The sequence below is a fragment of the Pristiophorus japonicus genome, chromosome 15 (assembly GCF_044704955.1).
Source record: "Pristiophorus japonicus isolate sPriJap1 chromosome 15, sPriJap1.hap1, whole genome shotgun sequence".
Classification (NCBI taxonomy): Eukaryota; Metazoa; Chordata; class Chondrichthyes; family Pristiophoridae; genus Pristiophorus; species Pristiophorus japonicus.
In genome coordinates this window covers 31430698-31448010 of record NC_091991.1, presented here as the reverse complement: position 1 = coordinate 31448010, position 17313 = coordinate 31430698, and the positions used below count along the sequence as shown (strand labels likewise).

General features: G+C 45.7%; 1 protein-coding gene across 1 annotated transcript in view; it reads right to left on the bottom strand.

Moving 5' to 3' along the window:
• Nucleotides 1-11378, bottom strand: part of rxylt1 (ribitol xylosyltransferase 1) — a 29218-nt gene extending 17840 nt beyond the window's left edge. The window contains exons 1-3 of the mRNA XM_070901601.1: nucleotides 11159-11378; nucleotides 3746-3949; nucleotides 1896-1998 (exon numbers count right to left, since the gene is read on the bottom strand). Of these exons, the coding sequence (XP_070757702.1) occupies nucleotides 1896-1998; nucleotides 3746-3949; nucleotides 11159-11303 (452 nt within the window). The 5' untranslated portion in view covers nucleotides 11304-11378. The remainder of the gene's footprint in view (nucleotides 1-1895; nucleotides 1999-3745; nucleotides 3950-11158) is intronic.
• Nucleotides 11379-17313: the final 5935 nt, after the last annotated feature.

The following is a 17313-nucleotide window of genomic DNA, read 5'->3' as shown; positions in this document are numbered from 1 at the left end:
CTAAAAACATCCCAATAGTGGATAATCAAGGGGCTATAGGGAGGGAGGAACTTAATACAATCACTATCACTAAAGAAGTAGTACTCGGTAAAATAATGGGACTAAAGGTAGACAAGTCCCCGGGACCAGAGGGCTTACATCCTCAGGTCTTAAGAAGTGGCTGCAGAGATAATGGATGCATTTGTTGTAATCTACCAAAATTCCCTGGATTCTGGGGCGGCCCCAGCAGATTGGAAAACCACAAATGTAACGCCCTATTTAAAAAAGAAGGCAGACAAAAATCAGGAAACTACAGACCAGTTAGCCTAACATCTGTCGTTGGGAAAATGCTGGAGTCCATTATTAAGGAAGCAGTAGCGGGACATTTGGAAAAGCATAATTCAATCAAGCAGAGTCAGCATGGTTTTATGAAAGGGAAATCATGTTTCACAAATTTGCTGGAGTTCTTTCAGGATGTAACTAGTAGGGTGGATAAGGGGGAAACCAGTGAATGTGGTGTATTTGGATTTCCAGCAGGCATTCGATAAGGTGCCACATAAAAGGTTAATGCACAAGATAAAAGTTCACGGGGTTGGGGGTAATGTATTAGCATGGATAGAGGATTGGCTAACTCACAGAGTCGGGATAAATGGGTCATTTTCTGGTTGGCAAACAGTAACTAGTAGGATGCCGCAGGGATCAGTGCTGGGGCCTCAACTATTTACAATCTATATTAGTGACTTGGATGAAGGGACCAAGTGTAATGTAGCCAAGTTTGCTGAAGATACAAAGATAGGTGGGAAAGCAAATTGTGAGGCGGACACAAAAAATCTGCAAAGGGATATAGACAGGCTAAGTGAGTGGGCAAAAATTTGGCAGATGCAGTATAATGTGGGAAAATCTGAGGTTATCCACTTTGGCAGAAAAAATAGAAAAGAAAATTATAATTTAAATGGAGAAAAATTGCAAAGTGCTGCAGTACAGAGGGATCTGGGGGTCCTTGTGCATGAAATACAAAAAGTGAGTGTGCAGATACAGCAAGTACTCAAGAAGGCAAATGGAATGTTGGCCTTTATTGCAAGGGGGATAGAGTATAAAGGCAGAGAAGTCCTGCTACAGTACAGGGTATTGGTGAGGCCACACCTGGAGTACTGCGTATAGTTTTGGTCTCCGTATTTAAGGAAGGATATACTTGCATTGAAGGCTGTTCAGAGAAGGTTCACTAGGTTGATTCCGGAGATGAGGGGATTGACTTATGAAGATAGGTTGAGTAAGTTGGGCCTATACTCATTGGAGTTCAGAAGAATGAGAGGTGATCTTATTGAAACATAAGATAATGAGAGAGCTTAACAAGGTGGATGCAAAGAGGATATTTCCACATAGGGGAAACTAAAACTAGGGGCATAGTCTCAGAATAAGGGGCCGCCCATTTAAAACTGAGAGGAGGAGGAATTTCTTCTCTCAGAGGGGTGTGAATGTATGGAATTCTCTGCCCCAGAGGGCTGTGGAGACTGGGTCATTGAATATATTTAAGGCGGAGATAGACAGATTTTTGAGCGATAAAGGGTTATGGGGAGCAGGCGGGGAAGTGGAGCTGAGTCCATGATCAGATCAGCCATGATATTGAATGGCAGAGCAAGCTTGAGGGGCCAGGTGGCCTACTCCTGCTCCTATTTCTTATGTTCTTGAATGCAAAGCGCTGGGTTTTCTCCAATATAACATTAGGACAAAGAACAAGTGTGTTTGTATTCAATTACTAAGTGTTCCACCATTTTGGTATGGTATAGATTTAGGTAGTGAGCATGATTACTACACACACAGAACGTTATCTCGTGACCGTATCTGGGAATCGGCTCTGGATAAAACTCACTCCGTTACATAGAACAAGATGCAGTTCACATAAAGGTAAACTTTACCTAAAATGTAAATTCCCAGCCTTTAGTTCCCCTTCTCTCCAGTGGGCTGTCACATCACTTGGTGTAAGCTGGCCACCAAGAATATGCTGCCAGAGGTAAAGTCCTATTTTAAAGAGGAAGGGTTTAGATCTGCAGAACTTAAAACCAGTCACACTGCAACAGTATCAGTACAGAAATCTGAATGATCGACCTCAGGAAGGGGTTTCGAAACCACATTATTTCTTCTGTGGATACAAATGTATTTATGAAAGTTGTTTGTAAAATCTTAAAATGGGACCCTACATTATCCCATTCATAGAATCATAGAAATTTACCGCACGGAAGGAGGCCATTTCGGCCCATCGTGTCCGCGTCGGCCGACAAATAGCTTTCCAGCCTAATCCCACTTTCCAGCTCTTGGTCCGTAGCACTCCAAGTGCACATCCAAGTATTTTTTAAATGTGGTGAGGCTTTCTGCCTCTACCACTGTTTCAGGCAGTGAGTTCCAGACCACCACCCTCTGGGTAGATCTCCATTCTCCAAGGTACAAACTCTGATCAAAGGAGGACACTCTAATATCCCATGCAAGTGTTTAACAATCCTGTAAGGTGTTTGTTGTGGTGGTTTTGAAAGGTGACAACAGGTTAATGCAGTGAACTCATACCCACTGAGAACTGGACTGAGAATCCCTTCCAGCTATCATAGAGAGACAGCGAGCCTCTGGATTAATACCCAAGAAATATTGCATCAATCATTTTAATATACCGTGCCACTCAGAATGCTTCAAAATAGGTTTTGTTTTTCTTGTAATTTCTTTACTCTTCTTATTCAGAAGGTGCACTCTTCTGCTTGGGTACATCCCATGGATACTGGCTAGCATCTGGTTCCTTGACCATCATTATTTCTTTGTGAGCTTGCTTCGTGAAGACTTCAGCACCATGGGAGAGCATCACCACCGAGCCCAGTTCTATCCTCACCTGACATCCGTATGCATGCACTTCCCATCCAGGGTTGCTGGATAGTTACCGGGAGCAGAATTTGACCGGATCCTCTCTTCCTAATCCAGGGGGTGTTGAGGTTAACTGTAGTGTCCCCCACTGCTGTTCCAGCTGAGATCATTCACTCAACGTGGACTGGGAATCGGACCAGGGACCCTTCGGACTTGCACAGCTCAGCAACTCACCAGATGACAATGCAAGGCCATCCGACATATTTTCAAACACACACATACAGAGGGCAGTGCATTTGTATTTCTACACACACTCCCACAGGTTGGTAGTGTATGGAACGGGACTGGAGAGTTCCCCAATTGCCCGCCCCTGATCCGTACCACGCAATCAGCAAATGCACGAGATGGAGATTTCTCCAGGCAGGGCGAGGGGGAGAGGAAGCTAAATAACTCACCTCAGGCTTCTCTCACGCATCTCCTATCGAAAGAGGGGAGAGAACGAGATACGGGAAAGAGATGGGAAGAGAGAGGGAGGAAGAGATGGATAGAGAACAATACGAGAGATTTAACCAGCTCTGTAGGGGTGTGAAGGAAAGTTGCCTGCCCATATGCTCAGCCAGAGGAAAATAGAATGATAAGCTCGGGAAGCGCAATACAACACAGTATGATGATCTCAAGTCAAGTTATTGTGAAAGACAAAAATGACTTCCTTCCTGCAGGTTGAGATATTTTGCTGAATTATTCAGAAAGCAGTCGAAACACAGCAAGTGCACACACATGTGCAAAGTGAAAAACGATTACCTGTACTGCAAAAGATATTCGCCCTGTACTTGCAATTATTTGGAATATACGGTGCACCATTGATATGCAACACAGTATTGACATATTATAGAACATATAAATAGTTCCGAAGAGGATTTACCAATTGCAGCTTTGCCCCAGATCTGCACCTTCTTCTGTTTGGGTCGGTTTTGTAAAATTTGTTTCTGAAATCCCTGTAACTGAGCTTTATGCTGTAAAGCGTTCTCCATCTTCTCATCCTCTTCCCATGGATTCCACTCACTGTCCTGTTCTGACTGCTGCAAATCCCTGCGTTCTTCGACCCGCTGCCACGGAAGTGTACTGTCTGTAAATCCAAATATAGACAAAAGAGAACAAGAATTTATTTTGCTGTTGAAGAACTCTGAAATCTGCGTGCGGGATGCTCACGACACGATGGGCCGGAGTTTGCGGTGGGTAATAACGGCAAACTAACAGCGTTTGCTGTCATTACCCCTCTGAAATGGACCGCAACTTCAGGGTTAAGCGCATGCGCATCAAAACGCGGAAATCCTGAAGTTGTGGTCAGTTATTCACTGCTCTGATAGTGGCTGCGGTGTGGACCCCCCGCCCCGCCATAGCCGGCAATCAGTGTAACCAGGGAAATCAGTGAAACGTACGAAAACTTGGGCTTTTCCGTGGTAATATAGCTGTTAAATACCCCGTTAAACATTAGGCCTTGTTGGATTAGGTGTAACTGGGATTTTAATGCTAAACAAGCATTCTGGCCTTGAAAAAATAATTTTTATGTTTGTGGATTGTCAAATTTCTCCATTATGATAATTACAATTAAAAAAAAAAGTTTTTAAAACAATACTTAAAAGTTTGTTCATGATATTTCAGCTTCTTTATTCCCATGTGAAAGTCCCACTCGTCATTTCGCTCTCTGTAACAACATTTTTAAAAGGTTCGGATAAAAGCAGCTTCTCATTTCCTGCCTGTGAGAATTCTGCAATGTGATTGGCTGCTCAGCTTGTTGATGCAAAGCAGTGTGGCACTAGGGAATTCCCAGTACAGAGCGCTGAAACCAATTGAAAAGGCAAACTTCTAGCCACAGAGATCACAAGATCGCTGTGGGCTGCTTTCTCCGGGGCTAGTGGTGAGTGCCTCGGCTTCGCTGCTGACCGCAAATTACAGGCCATTATTCTTTTCCCAAAACAATGGAAAATGTTATACCAGAAAAATGACTGCGTTTAGAATAAATATACTACTGCCCCTTTATGATTTTTAAAAATGTATTTTCTCGCCAATATTCTTCCTCTCCCCTTTCCGTGCTGGGATTGGCTTCCACAGGTGCAGACTGCCTTATTCTTCATGTGTCAGCTAGGTTAGGGGGCTCTCTGACCACAGGGGAGCATCAGAACTGAGCCCCGTCCCGTCCCCACCACCTGTATGCACAGCCAGAAGTGCCTGCAGCCTGCAGCTGCTGCCATCGACTGAGCAACGAGCAAGTCTCCAGAATTAACTTTGCATCAATAAGTAACCCTATCCCACAAAAGCAAACGTTGCAGATGTCTCTCGCACGAATGCAACGCTAGAGGCAATTTGGCTAACTCATTCCCGATGCAAAAAGTCTCTACCTGTAAAGTCAGAGCCTGGGGTATTTCCTGAAGTATGTGAGCAATACCGCACCCTTCTGATTACTGCAACTCTAGCAATTGTTCCTTCGTAACATAACGTTCAAAAAAAAAACAGTACCAATATGTACTGCTAATGCAGCATTGGAGGAAAGTTCCTTACCAAGATCACTGAGATTAGGGAAGGAGAAAGGTGAGCCAAAGAAGGCTTTCACTTTAGAAAAACGATGCCATCAGACAGAGGGGTGCTGGCAAGGGGAATTCACAGAAATTACAATCAGATTTGACAAGAGACCAGAAGAAAATAGCTAGGGCAGGAGGTCAAAGGTTGACTGCTCCTTTAAACAATTTAGTAACTTTAACAGCGAATTTGCAGAAGTTATGAGCAAAATTTCCATTCATTTTTTTTGGGTACCGGCCCCTTTAAGGGCCGGCGCAGTCCATTCCAAGCCGGTGAGCTGGCTGCGCGGGAGGTCCAGAGTGCTGCTTAAAGGGAACACTGGTTATGAGCAGAGATAAACTTGGCTTGGGTGGTTCAGACTGACCAGGATTCCAGATGTGATAGACAGAATTGCTCCAGTTCCCTATTCACCCAATTAAAAATTACCTTCCAACCTGAACACTGAAACATTATATATTCCATCAGTTCAAAAAAAAAGACTCCTGAACCCAATTTTTGACACAAATGTTACCATGATGGCCCTACTCCCAAAAATACACATGATGGTTCAGTGCAAGAAAGCACATTTACAGGGTAAAGACAAAATAGATTAGAAATATTAAATAAAAGCAAAAAATGCTGATGAAATAGAGAGATTATGGAATAAAAGAACTTTCTGTTGGCCTAAATTAAATCAAAGACTTGGATTCTGAAACTCAATGCAAATTAGTCTCATTTGTTGATAATCCCAACTAGGAGGGGCAGTGGGATCAAAGGCAGCCCCCAGAAATCACAGAGTAAATAAAATAAAGTCTTGCATTTCTATAGCGCCTTTCACAACTACCGGACGTCCCAAAGTGCTTTACAGCCAATGAAATACTTTTGAAGTGTAGTCACTGTTGTAATGTAGGAAACTAATTTGCGCACAGTAAGCTCCTACAAACAACAATGTGGTAATGATCAGGTAATCTGTTTTAGTGATGTTGCTTGAGGGACAAATATTGTCCAGGACACCGGGGATCACTCCCCTGCTTTTCTTCGAAATAGTGCCCTGGGATATTTTACATCCAGCTGAGAGAACAGAGGGGGCCTTGCTTTTAACGTCTCATCCGAAAGACAGCACCTCCGACAGTGCAGCACTCCCTCAGCACTGCACTGGAGTATCAGAATAGATTTATCTGCTCAGGTCCCGGGAGTGGAACTTGAACCCACAACCCTCTGACTCAGAGGCGAGGGTGCTACCCACTGAGCTACTGCCATGTAAGTGGGCAGAACAATGGTAGATAAAATTTAAGACCAAGTGTAAAATATTGCACATAGGAAATAAAAGTAGGTGACATATATTTCATGAATATTGTTGAAATACTCAACGATGAAGTTGAAAGATTCCTAGTATAATTGATGCTAACTTGTCTACCCAATATAGAGCAGCAATCAATAAAGGCAATAGAATGTAAACTACAGAGCCCAAACGGGTAGAATGCAAGTCAGACCAAACTTACAGTGCTCTGATCAGACCACATCATAAGAAATAGGAGCTGGAGTAGACCACATGGCCCACTGAGACAGCTCTGTCATTCAATGAGATCATGGCTGATCTTCGACCTCAGCTCCACTTTCCTGCTCTATCTCCATATCCCTTGATTCCCCTAGAGTCCAAAAATTTATCGATCTCTGTCTTGAATATACTTAATGACTGAGCATTCACAGCCCTCTGGGGCAGAGAATTCCAAAGATTCACAACTCTCTGAGTGAAGACATTTCTCATCTCAGTCTTAAATGGCCGACCCCTTACCCTGAGGTTATGACCTCTGGTTCTAAACTCTCCAGTCAGGGGTAACAGCCTCTCAGCATCTACCCTGTCAAGCTCTAAGATTTTTATACGTTTCAATGTGATCATCTCTCATTCTACTAAACTCCAGAGAATATAGGCCCATTCTCCAGCACCTTTAGTAGTGTATCCAGTTTTAGTCACTGGTACACAAGGGAGACAGACATTCATGTATTGAAGGGAGACAGAGAAAAGCCACAAGATTTCTGAGTTCTTCTTAGGCAGTCTCCCGGAGTCTTGCTTCCACACTAATATGAAGTGTCAGGTGACTGACGAGTCCAATGCGGGACCTACAGTCTCTGCCACAGGTGGGGCAGACGGTGGTTGAAGGGACGGGTGGATGGGGTGCTTGGGTTGTCGTGTGCACCTTCTGCTTGGCTTCTGCTTGCTCCCGACAAACAGACACGAGGTGTTCAGTGCCTTCCCGGCTGCTCCTCCTCCATTTTGAGCGGTCTTGGGCCAGGGATTCCCAGGTGTCGGTGGAGATGCTGCATTTTATCAAGGAGGCTTTGAGGGTGTCCTTGAAGCATTTCCTCTGCCCACCTGGGACTCACTTGCCGTATCGGAGCTCTGAGTAGAGCGCTTGTTTTGGGAATCTAGTATCGGGCATGCGGACTATGTGGCCTGCCCAATGGAGCTGATCGAGCGTGGTCAATGCTTCGATGCTGGGGATGTTGGCCTGAGTTATGAGGACAGACTTGGGCCTTTCAGTCTTGAAAGGAGGCATCCGAGAGATGATCTCATGCAGTCTTATTAGTAAATGTTAGGGAATAGATAAATTAGTGAATGTTAGGGAAAAGATAAATCCAGAATACTGTCCAGCAACCCATATTTTTCTTTCTTTCTTGCAAGTTGTTCTTGGGAATGTGTCTGTATTGGCAGGGGGTCCCTGAGAGTGTAACTAATCTTTGGCAGGTGGTTCCTGGGAGTGTGGCAATATTTGTAGGTAGGTCCCCGTATTGTTCAGGAATTAAAGATGCATTTCCTGGGCACTGCTGTGAACAATCCAGAGGAAAATTCATAGAGACATTAAAAAAAGAATTGTGTGTTTCTTTTTTCATTTTCTTTGAACAGTTTTGTTTTAGTTATAAAAAGATATTGGAGGAGATGGAGGGGAAAAAGACTGTTCGACTGGCAGGGTGGTGGGAGACACGAGACTGCGTACAGTTTTGGTCTCCGTATTTAAGGAAGGATATTCTTGCATTGGAGGCAGTTCAGAGAAGGTTCACCAGGTTGATTCCGGAGATGAGGGGGTTGACATGAAGATAGGTTGAGTAGATTGGGCCCATACACATTGGAGTTCAGAAGAATGAGAGGTGATCTTATTGAAACTTATAAGATAATGAGAGGGCTCGACAAGGTGCATGCAGAGAGGATATTTCCACTCGTAGGGGAAACTAAAACTAGGGGACATCGTCTAAGAATAAGGGGTTGCCCATTTAAAACTAAGATAAGAAGGAATTTCTTCTCTCAGAGGGTTGTAAATGTCTGGAATTTTCTGCCTAAGAGAACTGTGGAGGCTGGGTCAATCATTGACTATATTTAACGCGGAGATAGACAGTTTTTTGAGCGATAAGGGAGTAAAGGGTTATGGGGAGCGGGCAGGGAAGTGGAGTCGAGGACAAGATCAGATCAGCCATGATCTTATTGAATGGAGGAGCAGGCTCGAGGGGACAAATGGCCTACTCCTGCTCCTATTTCTTATGTTCTTATGGGAGGTAATGAAATGAAATCTCCAGGAATACATCCAACCAGAGTTGGTAACCCTAGGATCCCTGCAAACAGAAAACAACTTGCATTTATATAGCGTAGGAAAACATCCATAAGAGCTTCACAGAAACGTAATTCAGACACAAAGTGAACCGAGCCAGAGGAGATATTAGGACGGATGATTACAAGGACTTGGTCAGATAGGTTCTAAGGAGCATCTTAAACTGCGAGAGATGGAGGGGTTTAAGGAGGGAATTGCTGAGTTTAGGACCTAGAGGCTGAAAGCAAGGCGTATGATGGCCGAAGGGAGTGAGGATCCATAGACTAACATGGCACAGGCGGAGGACATTAGGCCCATTGTGCCGATGGCTCTTTGAAAGAGCTATCCAATTATAGTCCCACTCCTTTGCTTTTTCCCCATAGCCCATCAACTTTTTCCTTTTCAAGTACATAAGTTGGAGGAATGCAGAGTTCTCGGAGGGTTGTAGGGCTGGAGGAGATTACAGAGATGGGAAGGTATTAATTTAAAACTCTTCTAGTCTTGCTAGGGGGAAAAAGTGTATTTAGTGAGTGGAAGAAAAATGACTTGCATTTATATAGCACCATTCACAACCTCAGGACGTCCCAAAGTGTTTTACAGCCAATGAAGCACTGTTGAAGAGTAGTCACTGTTGTAATACAGGTATAGGAAATGCGGCAGCCAATTTGTGCACAGCAAGCTCTCACAAGTAGGAATGTGATAAAAAAAAAAGACGATTTAGTAATTTAAGTGATGTCGGTTGAGGGATAAATATTGGTGAGGACCAATGTTCCCTCTAATTTTTTTCCGTGTGCAGTCCCTATAAATTTGCTGCGTGGCCGCTACGTGCTATCTTTCAGCATCAATTGGTTGTGAGCGGCCTGTGTGGGACCTCCCGATTGATGCGTGTCCACATATCTTAGGTGGAACATTGGCCATGACTTCCCTGCTCTACTTCAAACAGTCCCGTGGGATCTTTTACATTCACCCGAGAGGGCAGATGGAGCCTTGGTTTAACATCTTATCCGAAGGACATCACCTCTGACAGTGCAGCACTCCCTCAGCATTGCAGTGGGAGTGCTCAAGTCTCTAGAATGGGACTTGTCTTGTCTCGCTTGAATCGGCATATGCAACAAGAACAACTTTTATTTATATGCAGTCTAGCTGTACTCCGCCAACTTGAACCCACAACCTTCTGACTCCTGACTTCCTACATTACAACAGTGAATACACTTCAAAAATGACTTTGTTGGCTGTAAAGTGCTTTGGGGCGTCCTGAAGTTGTGAAAGGCGCTATAGAAATGCAAGTCTTTCTTTTTTGACTCAGAGACAAGGGTGCTACCCATGGCTGACACACTTTGGAGAAGCAAAACCCCTTTTTATTCTGAAACTTGGTGAGAAAACACAGCACCCGTCTGGTGAATAAATGCATTAATATGCTTGTGTTACTGGTCATATGGATGAACATATACATATATATATCACACACATATATAAATGCATATATGTATATGTATAAGGAGATGGAGAGGTCACTATGCCCTGGCCTGTGGGAACTGAGCGCAGGAGAGAAGTACAAGAGGACTGGGCATGGGGAAACAAGCACCGGAGACTGGGGCTGGAGGCTGAGGACTGTGGGAATGCCACAGGATACCGAGCACTGGGGAATGGGCACTGGGGGGGGGGGGGGGGGGAAGAATGGGCACTGGGAGGGGGGGGATGGGCACTGGGAGAGGGGTGGGGATGGGCACTGGGAGGGGGGGATGGGCACTGGGAGGGGGGTGGGGATGGGCACTGGGGGAGGGGTGGGGATGGGCACTGGGAGAGGGGTGGGGATGGGCACTGGGAGAGGGGTGGGGATGGGCATTGGGAGAGGGGGGATGGGCACTGGGAGAGGGGTGGGGATGGGCACTGGGAGGGGGTGATGGGCACTGGGAGGGGGGTGGGGATGGGCACTGGGAGAGGGGTGGGGATGGGAACTGGGAGAGGGGTGGGGATGGGCACTGGGAGAGGGGTGGGGATGGGCACTGGGAGGGGGGTGGGGATGGGCACTGGGAGAGGGGTGGGGATGGGCACTGGGAGAGGGGTGGGGATGGGCACTGGGAGAGGGGTGGGGATGGGCACTGGGAGAGGGGTGGGGATGGGCACTGGGAGAGGGGTGGGAACGGACACGGCGGGGGAATGGGGAATGTGCCCGGGGCGCTGCCGCTTCCTCTTACCCTTTCTCCGCTCCCGGGCAGCGGCCGGCCCACGGGCCTTGGAAACCCTACGGCCTTTAAAAAAGACGAGGTAAGCTGCGTAGATGGAAAACAAACAGTAGATAAAGATCAGCCAGCAGGCCACCCGCCGCCACGGGATCCTCATAGTGCGGCCGCGGCCGCTGCTAAGAGCCGGAGATTCCTCGGCGTCCGCTCCGCAATCCGCCGCCGGGAAGCCGCCCTCCGCCAGCACCGCCTCCTGCTGGCACCTGCTGCACTGCAACCAGCATCAACACAATCTCAAGTGTGCGCTTCATAATCAATAGAAAAAGGAAAAAGAAAGACTTGGATTGATATAGCGCCTTTCACGACCACCAGACGTCTCAAAGCGTTTTACAGCCAATGAAGTATTTTTGGAGTGTAGTCACTGTTGTAATGTGGAAACGCAGCAGCCAATTTGCGCCCAGCAAGGTTCCACAAACAGCAATGACCAGATAGTCTGTTTTTTTTGTTATGTTGATTGAGGGATAAATATTGTCCAGGACACCGGGGATAACTGCCCTGCTCTTCTTCGAAATAATGCCATGGGATCTTTTAAGTCAACTTGAGAGAGAAGACGGGACCTCATTAGCAAACATAATCATGCCGTAGAAAATGATTTGTGGCTTCAATAGTGAAGTTAGGAAATACTTCTACAGGGTGGTAGAATTTGGGAAAAAAATCTTGCATTTGTATAGTGCCTTTCAAGACCACCGAGCATTTCACAGCCAAAGAAGTACTTTTGAAATATAATCACTGTTGTAATGCAAGAAACGTGACAGCATATTAGCCCACATCAGCTCCCACAAACAGCAATGTGATAATGACCAGATAATCTGTTTTTTATGTGATGTTGATTGAGGGATAAATATTGGCCAGGACTCCGAGGATAATTCCCCTTCAAAATAGTGTCATGGGATCTTTTACATCCAACTGAGAGAGCAGACAGGATGATGATGAGATGTTTAACATCTCATCCAAAACACAGCACCTCCAAAAGTGCAGCATTTCCCCAGCACTGGAGTGTCAGCCTAGATTTTTGTGCTTAAGGCTCATGGAATGCAACTTGAACCCACGACCTTCTGACTCAGCAAGGGTGATACCCACTGAGCCACAGCTCTCTTCCATAAACGGCAGGGACGTTTTACTATGTTAAAGGTGCTTTATAACTACAAATTGTTGTGCCATCTTAGGGTGTCACCTTGGAGCCAACCCAACTCCAAAGGGTTGCGGGGAGGGAGGGCTCTGACTTGCCCCGACCTCACTCATCACCCTGGAAAAGGAGTCAATCTCGCAGTAGGTACATCTCTTTGCCACTCACATGAGGATCTGGACAAAGCCGTTGATGATGAGCAGTCTTGGCACATGGCATTGGACTCATAGAATCATAGAAATTTACAGCCCTAGAAGGAGGCCATTTCAGCCTATCATGTCTGTGCTGGCCGACCAAGAGCTATTCAGCCTAATCCCACTTTCCAGCTCGTGGTCCATAGCCCTGTAGGTTACGGCACTTTGAGTGCACATCCAAGTATCTTTTAAATGTGGTGAGGGTTCCTGCCTCTAACACCCTTTCAGGCAGTGAGTTCCAGACCCCTACCACCCTTTGGGTGAAGAAATTTCCCCTCATATCTCCTCTAAACCTCCCCCAATTACTTTAAATCTATGCCCCCTGGTTGTTGACCCCTCAGCCAAGGGAAACATGTCCTTCCAATCCACTCTATCCAGGCCCTCATCATTTTATACACCTCAAGTGCTTCGAACACCAAGGAGGCTGTTGCATCAAAAGCCGTCCTGTATAGGTCCTTCCACTATGCTGAAGGTAAATGTGCATCATATAGCTGACGTGGAAATCTGCTGCTTGCTGCCACAGTTGAGGGAGATGTGATCTGGAGCCTGAGTATGAAACTACGCATTTAGACAGAAACTATTTCCACTGGTTGGAGAGTCTAGGTCTCGGGATAATAGCCTAAAAATTAGAGCCAGATCTGTGAAGTTAGGAAACACTTTGTAATGTATGTACCTGTGAGTAAGCTCACTGATTTGTTGAGCTGTTGAGTTCGGAATGGCTTAGACAGTCATGTGATGTTCACAAGATGCAATAAAACCCCAGCCAATTGGGTTCGGGGGATCCACGATGAGGGAGGTGGTTGTGAGCCTGGTGGATGAACTGGTAATGTTAGTGTGATTGTTAAACCTTTGCTAATAAACCAACTAGTTCTTAATAGCAATGTGTTGCTATGAATTCTTAAACAAAGAACCCATGAAGCAAATACATTACACACTTCTACACGCAAAGGGTGGTAGAAGTTTGAAACTCTTTTCTGCAAAAGTTGATGCGAGGTCAATTGTTCATTTTAAATCTGGGATTGATAGATCTTTGTTAACCAAAGGTATTAAGGGATATGGGGCAAAGGTATATATGGGCTAGACTTTCCACTAGGGGTCCATCGCCGAAAAAAATGGGCCTTGTTCCAGCGATGTGGAACGTCTCAGCATTGCTGATCGCTGGTACATCGCCCATTTTTTTGTTGTGATTTTCCACTCGGCCTTAGCCCGGCGATGTGGAATGGGTAATGTGGCTTTCCAGCGATGTCACCATCACCCACTGAAAATGGAAGTAAAAAAAAAACTTCCCTAGCAACGGCATTCTGCGTATGTGTTAATTTTTTGGGGGCCGATTTTTTTTTTACTGCATTTTGGGAGGTCAGGGGTCATCACACAGGGTTGAAGAGGAATAGAGAGAGAGAGAGAATCAATTGAAAAGGAACTGAGACACATGGTTGAAATTAATAAATCACAAGTGGAGGCGTCGGAGGGAGATAGGAAAAGGGCAAAGACCTTTAGAGATGAGGCTAACGAGGCCCTCGTCAGCAAAGTGATTTCACGCTAGGGGGACTTAACTCGGGGTGCTCATGGTAATGCATATCGAAAAATCTGGGTAGAGATTGCTGCCGTGGTGACCTCGGCACCTGATGAGGCAAGGGGCTCGGACCAATGCCGTAAACCTTGGAATAGCCTGGTGGCTACAGCAAGAGTAAGTAGCATTTTATTTTACTTATGAAAATTGTGAGTATAAAAGTGAATCCCCTGGATGGAACTGTATTTAATGATTCATACATGTATTACATAAACTCCATTTTAAGATCCCATGAAGTCCATAGAGAGATGTATTTGTGTATATGTGTCAAGCTGTAGCATGTAACGTTTTAACTGTTGTGACTCCATGATACTACCTAGTCTATTAGCTTATACGTTGCTCTTTTCTCGTTTGCAGAAGAAGATATCGAACAACAGGGCAGAGCAGAGGCGTACCGGGGGGTGGCTCTGCTCTGTTGACTCCACTAATGGACCTGGAAGAGTGTGCGACTGCGCTTGTAGGCTCCGAAACTCGTTCGGTCACCACACGCGGTCTGACGGAGCCCAGCGATGCATCTCGAGGAGGCAGGAGATCAAGGAGGCAGTTGGTGCAGCTGCAGCAGGGGCAGAAGGTACACAAAGAAGTAGAAAGAAATCGAAAGGTGATGTCACAGCCAAGGGGATAAGTGATTGGCTGGTGATTGGTGAGTAATTTTTCTTTTTCTTTTTTTTATCAGTAGGTAACCTTTATCATTGTTGTTGCCAAGTTAAGTTAATCTCAGGGTTAAGTCATGGCAGGCAAGCTTGAACACATGTTATGCTCCTCCTGTGGGAACTCAGGGATGCTTCCAGTGTCCCTGGCGACTACATGTGCAGGAAGTGTATCCGCCTGCAGCACCTGACAGACCGCATTGCGGCACTGGAGCTGCAGGTGGATTTACTCTGGAGCATCCACAATGCTGAGAATGACGTGAATAGCACATTTAGTGAGTTGGCCACACCGCAGGTAAAGGGTACACAGCCAGATAGGGGATGGATGACCAACAGGAAGAGCAGTGGAAGGAAGGTAGTGCAGGGGTCCCCTGCAGTCATCCCCCTGCAAAACAGATACACCGCTTTGGGTACTGTTGAGGGGGATGACTCATCAGGGGAGAGCAGCAGCAGCCAAGTTCATGGCACCGTGGGTGGCTCTGCTGCACAGGAGGGGAGGAAAAAGAGTGGGAGGGCTATAGTGATAGGGGATTCAATTGTAAGGGGAATAGATAGACATTTCTGCGTCCGCAATCGAGACTCCAGGATGGTGTGTTGCCTCCCTGGTGCAAGGGTCAAGGATGTCTCGGAATGGGTGCAGGATATTTTGAAAAGGGAGGGTGAACAGCCAGTTGTCATGGTGCATATCGGTACCAACGATATAGGTAAAAAACGGGATGAGGTCCTACAAGCTGAATTTAGGGAGCTAGGAGTTAACTTAAAAAGTAGGATCTCAAAGGTAGTAATCTCAGGATTGCTACCAGTGCCACATGCTAGTCAGAGTAGGAATCACAGGATAGCTCAGATGAATACGTGGCTGGAGGAGTGGTGCAGAAGGGAAGGATCCAAATTCCTGGGACATTGGAACCGGTTCTGGGGGAGGTGGAACCAGTACAATCCGGACGGTCTGCACCTGGGCAAGACCAGGAACCAATGTCCTAGGGGGAGTGTTAGCTAGTGCTGTTGGGGAGGAGTTAAACTAATATGGCAGGGGGATGGGAACCTATGCAGGGAGACAATGGGAAGTAAAATAGGGGCAGAAGCAAAAGATAGAAAGAAGAAAAGTAAAAGTGGAGGGCAGAGAAACCCAAGGCAAAAATCAAAAAGGGCCACATTGCAGCAAAATTCTAAAGGGGCAAGTCTGTTAAAAAGACAAGCCTGAAGGCTCTGTGCCTCAATGCGAGGAGTATTCGTAATAAGGTGGACGAATTAACTGTACAGGCAGCAATTAATGAATATGATATCATTGGCATCACGGAGACATGGCTCCAGGGTGACCAAGGCTGGGAACTCAACATCCAGGTGTATTCAACATTCAGGAAGGATAGACAGAAAGGAAAAGGAGGTGGGGTAGCGTTGCTGGTTAAAGAGGAAATTAACACAATAGTCAGGAAGGACATTAGCTTGGATGATGTGGAATCTGTATGGGTGGAGCTGCGGAATACCAAAGGGCAGAAAACGCTAGTGGGAGTTGTGTACAGACCACCAAACAATAGTAGTGAGGTTGGGGACAGCATCAAACAAGAAATTAGGGATGCGTGCACTAAAGGTACGGCAGTTATCATGGGTGACTTTAATCTACATATAGATTGGGCTAACCAAACTGGTAGCAATGAGATGGAGGAGGATTTCGTGGGGTGTATTAGGGATGGTTTTCTGGACCAATATGTCGAGGAACCAACTAGAGGGCTGGCCATCTTAGACTGGGTGATGTGTAATGAGAAAGGACTAATTAGCAATCTTGTTGTGCGAGGCTCCTTGGGGAAGAGTGACCATAATATGGTAGAATTCCTTATTAAGATGGAGAGTGACACAGTTAATTCAGAGACTAGGGTCCTGAACTTAAGGAAAAGTAACTTCGATGGTATGAGACGTGAATTGGCTAGAATAGCCTGGCAAATGATACTTAAAGGGTTGACGGTGGATGGGCAATGGCAAACATTTAAAGATCACATGGATGAACTTCAATAATTGTGCATCCCTGTCTGGAGTAAAAATAAAATGGGGAAGGTGGCTCAACCATGGCTAACAAGGGAAATTAGGGATAGTGTTAAATCCAAGGAAGAGGCATATAAATTGGTCAGATAAAGCAGCAAACCTGAGGACTGGGAGAAATTTAGAATTCAGCAGAGGAGGACAAAGGGTTTAATTAGGATGGGGAAAATAGAGTATGAGAGGAAACTTACCGAGAACATAAAAACTGACTGCAAAAGCTTCTATTGATATGTGAAGAGAAAAAGATTAGTGAAGACAAACGTAGGTCCCTTGCAGTCAGATTCAGGTGAATTTATAATGGGAAACAAAGAAATTGCAGACCAGTTGAACAAATACTTTGGTTCTATCTTCACTAAAGAAGACATAAATAACCTTCTGGAAGTACTAGGGGACCTAGGGTCTAGTGAGAAGGAGGAACTGAAGGATATCCTTATTAGGCGGAAAATTGTGTTGGGGAAATTGATGGGATTGAAGGCCGATAAATCCCCGGGGCCTGATATTCTGCATCCCAGAGTACTTAAGGAAGTGGCCCTAGA